Source organism: Anastrepha ludens, chromosome X (assembly GCF_028408465.1).
Source record: "Anastrepha ludens isolate Willacy chromosome X, idAnaLude1.1, whole genome shotgun sequence".
In the NCBI taxonomy this organism is placed as follows: Eukaryota; Metazoa; Arthropoda; class Insecta; order Diptera; family Tephritidae; genus Anastrepha; species Anastrepha ludens.
The window spans coordinates 80,686,529-80,694,529 of NC_071503.1; the positions used below are offsets into that span (position 1 = coordinate 80,686,529).

The 8,001-nt window shown below is 41.5% G+C and overlaps 1 protein-coding gene across 1 annotated transcript; it reads right to left on the reverse strand.

The window, feature by feature from the left end:
* Positions 1–6,231: 6,231 nt before the first annotated feature.
* LOC128870259 (uncharacterized) lies at positions 6,232–7,371 on the reverse strand. The gene has a single exon (XM_054112860.1). It carries the CDS (start codon positions 7,369–7,371, stop codon positions 6,232–6,234), a length of 1,140 nt encoding a protein of 379 aa, XP_053968835.1.
* Positions 7,372–8,001: the final 630 nt, after the last annotated feature.

Consider the following 8,001-nt stretch of genomic DNA (forward strand, 5'->3'; position numbering starts at 1 on the left):
AGGCAGACGCAGTTTGGGATGCTATTACGAACTGGAACCTTGAAGACAAAGCGCAGATTCTCTGTTGTGATACTACTGCTTCTAACACAGGCCGCATAAATGGAGCATGTGTGCTTCTCGAACAAAAACTGGGTAGAGAAGTGCTTATTTTTGCTTGCCGTCGTCACGTTTACGAATTAGTACTTAAAGGCGTATTTGAAGCGAAAATCAGACAAGTAACTACAAGCCCAGACATCCCATTATTCAAGAAATTCCGAGAAAACTGGAAAAATATCGATCCCGAGAAAAAACAAAGCTGTACAGAAAAGCTATCTTGTTTTAATGTTTCGGAAATTGACAAGCTGCTAGAATTCTACAAAATTGAATTAACCAAAGAAATCGTTAGAGATGACTATCGCGAATTAATTGAGCTTTCAATTATATTTCTTGGCGGAGATTCAGAGAAGAAATATAAGATTCGGTCTCCAGGTGCTATGCACCAGGCTCGATGGATGGCAAGAGCCATTTATTCATTAAAAATATCGTTACTTAGCTCTCAATTCAGAATTTCAAACAAGGATAAGGCAGCTCTGTTGGACGTATGTCTTTTCATCGTGACATCCTACGTAAAACCCTGGCTCCAATGTATTTTAGCAGTAAAGGCGCCGTATCAGGATTTGTGTTTTTTGAAGGCCATGAAAAATTACAAAACAATAGACAAAAGCATTTCAAAAGCAGCTTTGCAGAAGTTTTGCCAGCATTTGTGGTATTTGACAGATGAAGTATCCATTCTGGCTTTATTTGATGATGATGTCGATCTAGAAACTAAAGTAAAAATGATTGCTAACTTAACTAGAGAAAACCCAACAGCCCACAATAAACGTTACATTGCATCCAAAGAAGAACTCTGTGGCTTGCGTCCAAAGAAGCTGCTAGGACTGAAAGCAGTTAATGATACGGCAGAAAGAGCGGTTAAGTTAATGCAAGACTTCCATGGTTTGATCACTATTCAAGAGGAGCAAAAACAATTTTTATTACGTTGCCTACAAGAACACAGACAGGTATATCCCGACTGTAAAAAGCAAACTTTGAAAAGAAAATTCGATGATTGATGTCCTTTTATAATAAAAAGACAATAAATACGAAATATGTGTTTTATTTTGATTTATTTAATTAATCTAAAAATTAAATTAAACTTTTCTCTATTGTGAGCCTATAGCTTTCATACTAACTTTTAAACTTAAAGTTTGACATCAAGTCGGCACGGGTTAATGACATCCGATCTCAATAATATTTTATATTTAAGTTTTTAAAGTCAAATGGAAAAAAAATAAATGGTATGCGTATTGAAAATCCGAAAAAAAAATTCCCCCTTGTAGCCTGGGACACCCTAATATATAACTTGTATAGTTTTGTCTGTATTAACTTCTATACCCCATTCGTCAAACCAATTTACTGTATTGTTTATTAATTTTTGAAGTGTATAGGTCGCCAGTTTTTCGTCATTGTTTGATGCCATTATCCGCGAACGTTGCTATCATTGTATTATCTGTTGTCGGAGTTGGCACATCTGCGGTGTATATTAGATATAAGAGAGAACCTAATGCACTGTCTTGCGGTACTCCAGCTGTCATTGGTAGAATGAATATCGGAATATTCGTCTTCATATCTTATATAAAATCTTCGATCAGTTATGTAGCTCTTCAAAAGTTCAAAGTAATATAGTTTTGTGGAAAGATTCGTTTGAGCTTATGCAAAAGTTCTTTATGCCAAACTTTATCAAAGGCTTTTGCAATGTCTAGGTATACAGCTACGCAATATTTTTTGTCATTCATATCGTTAAGTATTTTGTTAGTAACCCTGTGGATTTGTTGGACTGTTGAGTGTTGTAGTCTAAATCCGAATTGATGGCTTGGTATCACTTTTTTTGCTGTCAAAATTGGTTCTAGTCGGTCGAACAATATTTTTTCAAACACAAAGAATTGGCAATAGGCTGATGGGTCGATATGAGGCAGTTTTGGTGGCATATTTTCCTGGTTTGGGTATGGCGGTAATTTGAGCAATTTTCCATAGTCGTGAGAAGTATTTAGTCTCTAACATGCAATTGAATATATTTCTTATGAATTGCAATGCTATTTCAGGTAACTCTTTTAAAATTTTTCCATTTATTAAATCATATCCTGGAGCTTTTTTATCGCTTAGCTGTCTTATTTGATTTTTAATTTCGCTTATCGTGGTCTTTCTTGTTTTGATTTGCGGAACGTTTATTATGTTATCAGATTTAATGTTAATGTTTTGATTATCCATTTCGCTTGTAAATGTGTCTAAGAAGTGTCTGGCTAGGGTGTCGGCTTTTTCTTTGCTTGTTTTTGCCCATGTGCCGGCTTCATTAATGTGTTTTGTTGCTTTCCATAAGGAGTAATTTGTAAATGCTGCTGTTCCCAGGTTTGCCATATAATTTCGAAGTTTACTCTCCTTGTGTTTTGTAAGTAATGCTTTTAGCTCATTTGTCGCTTTATTAAGTTTGGTTTTATCTGCTGGATGTCTGGTCGTTTGCCATGTTTTGCGGAGTTTTCTTTTTTCGCCGATTTTCTCTTTAATGTAAGTTGGGATATTTTCTTTATTTGTCATTTTCGGTGTGGGTGTAGAGGAAGTAACTGCTTGTATTACGCTATCATTGAAATATATAATAGCGGAGTCAATTTCGTCTTGAGTTTTCAGTGATATATTTATTTTGAGTTTTTGCTCTAATATTTGGCAAGCATTAGTCCAATTCGTTCTAGAATTATATAGGCCCAGAGATTGTTTTATTTCAATAGGTCCAAGTAAGGTCATAATTAATGGTGAATGGTCTGAAGATAGCTCTAAACATGATTTTATTGTCAGATTTTCATATGGCATATTTTTAATTATGCAAAAGTCAATTAAGTCCGGTTGTTTTTTCGTATCTGTTGGCCAGTAGGTTGGCTCACCTGTGCTAATAAACCGACTATTATTTTTTCGAATGGCTAAGTATCGATTCCCTAGCAATTTTAGATAATGCAGGTATTGTTCTTTTGTGTTGTTATATTTGGGGGGGGGCAGTAGACTGCAGATATTGCTATTTGCCCTTTTGTGTCTTCTATGGCTATTGTGGTGGCTTGGATGTTTTTTTCTCTGTATACCTCCAGTTCATTGTATTTAATATTTCTTTTGATAATAATTGCTGTCCCACCGTGCGCTTTGTTGTCTGGTTCATTTGTGCAATGTATATTATAGTTCGGTATGTTAACAAAAGTTTTGTCAGTGGCATGAGTTTCAGAGATCATCATTATATCGATTGATTTATTTATTAAGAATGATTTAAGTTCCAGAACGTGGCGAGCAAGCCCATTCGCATTCCATATAGCTAAATTAATTTTATTCCTTTCGTTCATCGAGTTTGGTAACGAGCAGTGTAAATATGTTCATCATACTTGTCATTTGGGTTATTAATTGTCTCATCATTTCTTTTAGTTCGATCATATCGTCGTTATTTTTTGGAACATGTTCGATGTTATTTTTTGTTTGATTCTGTTCTTTTGGTATTGTGTTGATTGTTGTTGCCTGGCACGACTCGTGTTGTATTTGCGTTTGTTTCGATTGTCTCATTATACATTTGTTCTTTTTCATTTTGAATACTTTTTTTGCGTAGGGCCGGATATCTCTGGACTTGTAGTGCTTTATATATCGCACATCCGCGGTAGTTTGCTGTGTGATTTTCGCCGCAATGTATGCATTTTGCTATTTTTATTATTGTCTTTAATGGGACACATAACTTTTTTGTGTTTGCCTGCACATTTTACGCACGCTGGGTCTACTTGACAATAATTTTTCGACTGGCCGTATCTTTGGCAGTTTGTAGAAGATTAGTTATACTATATATTTCTTTGTTATTATCCTTTGTTTTTAATTCAAGTGAAAATAGTGAAAGTGGTTGTTTTTTGCGTTCTGAGGTGGTTATTTGTATGTTATGAATGTTTGTTATTTCGTGACCTAATTCAGCTAGCTCTTGTTTAATTTCTTCGGTATCAGTTGAATAGTGCATATTACGTAGTATTACTTTAAATCCTCGTTCATCTTTTGGTCTAAACGTGTAGTATTTTGTTTGTTTTTGCTTAAGTAGTTCTATCATTTTTTATAGTGTAAAGACTCTTTTGCTTGTAATTTTATGTCGTTTTTGCTAAGTACTTTTATTTCGTAAAATATATTTGGTATCGAATTCAACGCGTCAGCTAGAGCTTTTATATTTTCGACATTCTGAACGTATATAGGTGGAGGTTTTTGCATGCGTGGAGTTTGTTGGCTGGTATTCGGAACTGTCCCACTGTCGCTTTGTTCTTCTAATATATCGTCGTCCGCTAGGAGAGCAAACTTGTTTGAAGAGGCTGGATTGCCCAGCCAGTACTCTTTTAGTGTTGTCTGTGTTGTATTTTGTGCTTTGGGTTTATGTTTTTTGCTGCTCTTAAGCTCTTTTGTTTGTTTGTTAAGTTTAGGAAGCTTAAAAGGTGGAGGCTTGTATTTTCTGGTGAATAGCATCAACTCCGTTTTGTCAGAGTTGACTCTGAGACCGCTACTGGCGGCCCAGCTGCTGAGTGTAGCCAGTGCACCTTCCAAAATTTCAGCCATTACTGATGGGAAGGGACCTGAGACCATTAGGACCAAGTCATCGGCATATGCTACCACCTTTACCCCACCCCTGTTTAAGCGAGTTAAAGCTTTATCTACAGCTACTAGCCAAAGGAGAAGGGAGAGGACGCCGCCCTGCGGTGTGCCCCTATTTACGAATCTGGTGATTCTAGCCCCTCCTGTCACCGCATTTATTTCCCTACCACCAAGCAGGGACGAGATCCAGAGGTAGATAGGTCTTTCCACCCCTAGCCTATTTAGAGCCGTGACAATTGACTCCGCCGTAATATTATTAAAGGCGCCCTCTATGTCTATAAAGGCCGCCAAAGTGAATTGCTTTCCCTCCAGAGATTTCTCTATAGTTCCTCCTACCTCATGTAAGGCTGACTCGATAGATTTCCCTTTCAGGTAAGCATGTTGGGCAGGGTTCGCCTGCAGATTCAGCCCACTCCCCGTTCTCTCTTTTGTCAAGAGTTTTTCAGGAGTGGTCCTTGGATAGGATCCTGCTGAGTCTGGCCGAGTCTTTTACGGGTTCGATGGATTCGCAGCACTCTTTCCAAGAGTTGCGCTTCGCATCTCTAATGGCTTTCTTATAATCTTTCAAAACTTCCCGGTAATCTTGAAAGTTCCTTATTTGGTAACATTTGTTGAAGACTCTCCTAACCTTCTCTTTCAAGTCGGTCAGCGTCTTGCTCCACCAGGGAGGAAAGTCTTTCTTGCTAAAGGATACTGGACAGGCCACTTTGAAGGCAGTCCGATAGGACCCCTCTAAGTGTCTAATTTGCATGTCCAATTGTTCCCTAGTGGTAGTCAAGAACTTACTCTTGTTCAGCTTCTTGCAGAAAACCCTGTGGAAAAGAGACCAGTCAGTTCGTTTAGGGTGCCTACGGGGTAGCAAGGTCTCCCGAACAAAATCGATTTCGTAGAGGATCATCCTGTGGTCCGAAAAAGAGTTCACCGTCCAGTTTTCAACCCTAACAGCAGATGAGTTTGTCAAAAGAGAGATATCAAGAACTTCCTCACAACCTCTTGATGTTTGCGATGCCGGGAAGACAAAAGTTGGGGAGTTGTCCCTTGTTCCAGATAAGTAAATTACGGCTTAGTATAAAATCAAGCAGAGACCCACCCCGTTCATTGATCTCGCTGATGCCCCAAATGGTGTGTCTGGCATACGCATCGCATCCGATCAGGATGTTCTCCTTCTTGGGCTGGAGAGTATCCACTAAATGTTGCAACTCCTCTGGAGGTGCCGATCTGTCGTGGGCCATGTAGGCAGACACCAACCAGAAGCAACTGCCACTGGATGGTTCCACCCTGACCGCAGTCACATCCGGTGAACTGAAATTAGATAGCAAAAAGGCATTAATTGTGTTCCTAACTAGGATACAGGCCCTAGGCTTACCAACAGTTTGGACATAAAATAGGTCATAGGATCTGTCCCTTAGTCCCATAATTTTTTTACTGCCAGATCCAAGGCTCCTATATCAGGCAGACATCGAATTCCTCTTCACGGAGGGTGACTCGTAGGTTATCGGTGGCTAGTTTGGAATGACGAAGGTTAATTTGTACTACTTTTAACAAACTGTTCAAAAGTGTTACTTACCTTTACGACTGCTCCCCCAGTTCAGAATCTGCGTCCGTCCCAGACAACCGCAGATCGTCGAGCAGCTTCTTAGTGTCATCCCCCAGTTTCTCCAAGTCATCGTCCAGGGCGACAGAGGCGGGGAAGACCTTCACTTTGGCCAACCTGAGGCCAAAGCGAAGTTTGAACTGCTGTTTTCCGAGTGCCTCCAGCGACTCGTTGTTAATCAGCAGTAATACGGCTGAGCAATGCTGCTGAGGTTCTTCTACTTTGATGACAGACCAGTCATCCATAACAAACTCAGGATTCTGTAGCTTGAGACACTGGACAATTTCCGAACTGCCCAGCTCCATTTTCGGCAACCAGATTCTAGCTCGTGATCGCCTAGGAATTTCTGAGGCAAGGATGAGCTTTAGCGAAAGCCCTTCCCAGGCGTTGCTAACCGTAGCAAGGCTCTTCTCCAGAAACTCTTTCGAGTACTGATTGGCACATTTTATAATCCTACAGCCTCGACAGATTTCACCCGAGTCGAAGAGAGGTGCTGGCCCTTTTTTGTCTATGAGGTGTCTGACGACCATACTCGATAGCCGTCCCTCAATAGCATCCCAAAGGAGTAACACCGCCCTTCCACTATTGGTTTTTGCGTCCACGAGGGCAACTTGGAGATGATCTCTGGCCACCTCACTGTAAGCCGCCCTCGAGGCCGCGCCTGCCGCACTGGTTGAAGGGCCCTCAGCCCCCTGGGTTGAGGAGTATTTGCTCCTTTTGGCCTCACGTCCACTCACATCCTGTGAGCGGTTACGTTTAGCCGAGCTCCGTTCCGATTTAGGCAGTTGTTGTGGTTGTTGTTGTGGCTGGTTTAATTTTGCTGCGGTCGCGGCCTCGTACTCTTTAATCGCGGCCTCGTACCTCACACGGTCCTCAGCGTCCCGCTCGTGCGCTTTACCGGCTTGTTCATTCTTGGCAATCTGTGCTAGAATGAATTTCGCCCCCAGGTAGCGCGCTTTGAGCAGGGTACCGGACGACTTCTTGTTTTTCTTCTTCTTGGTGACCTTCGCAGTGGTCACCGGGGCATCATTGCCAGGGGTCACCTTGGCGGCCTTACCAGAGGCCCCCAAGGAAACCTTTCCAGAGGCCGCCTTGATTACCTCATCAGAGGTCATCTTGGTAGCCGACTGGAGTAGGCTTGGTCTGAGAAGTGGGGTGCTGTGTTTTGCACCCCTCGTACATGGCTCGACAATCGTTTCCTGGCTGGAGGCCAGTAGATCGTCCTCGGAGAGCATGCCCAGCACACTCTCCGCTAACTCCTTAACTTCTTCTTTTGTTTTTTGTTTGGATTCCATACGCTTTTAGGTCCCACGAGTAGGCACGGAAGGGGTGGTCCGCCGCGGCAGAGCCGGCATGCCGTGGTAAGGCACTTAATACAACCGACCTTGCCTGGGCATCGGAGGGGACCGTTAAAGACTGGTTATTTAGACACTACCAGCCATGCAGCTCTCGGCACGGGTACCTCGACACCTTAGCTTAAAGTGCTGACAAGGTTATACCGCCTTGTCACCGGTTGACAGAGCCTCGTTAGCGAAAACAGGGAGTACCCAGTCCAGGGCATCAGATCCTTTACAGTGGGTAGAGGTTGCCATTTGGAGAAGAGTGGCTATATTGTTCGCATCACTTTCCCATCTAACCCCCAAAAGCATCAATACTTGACGGAGTAATATATGACGCACAAATCAAAATATTTGGAGTGCCATTCACGGAAACGCACAGCTGATCTAACGGGTGATTTTTTAGCT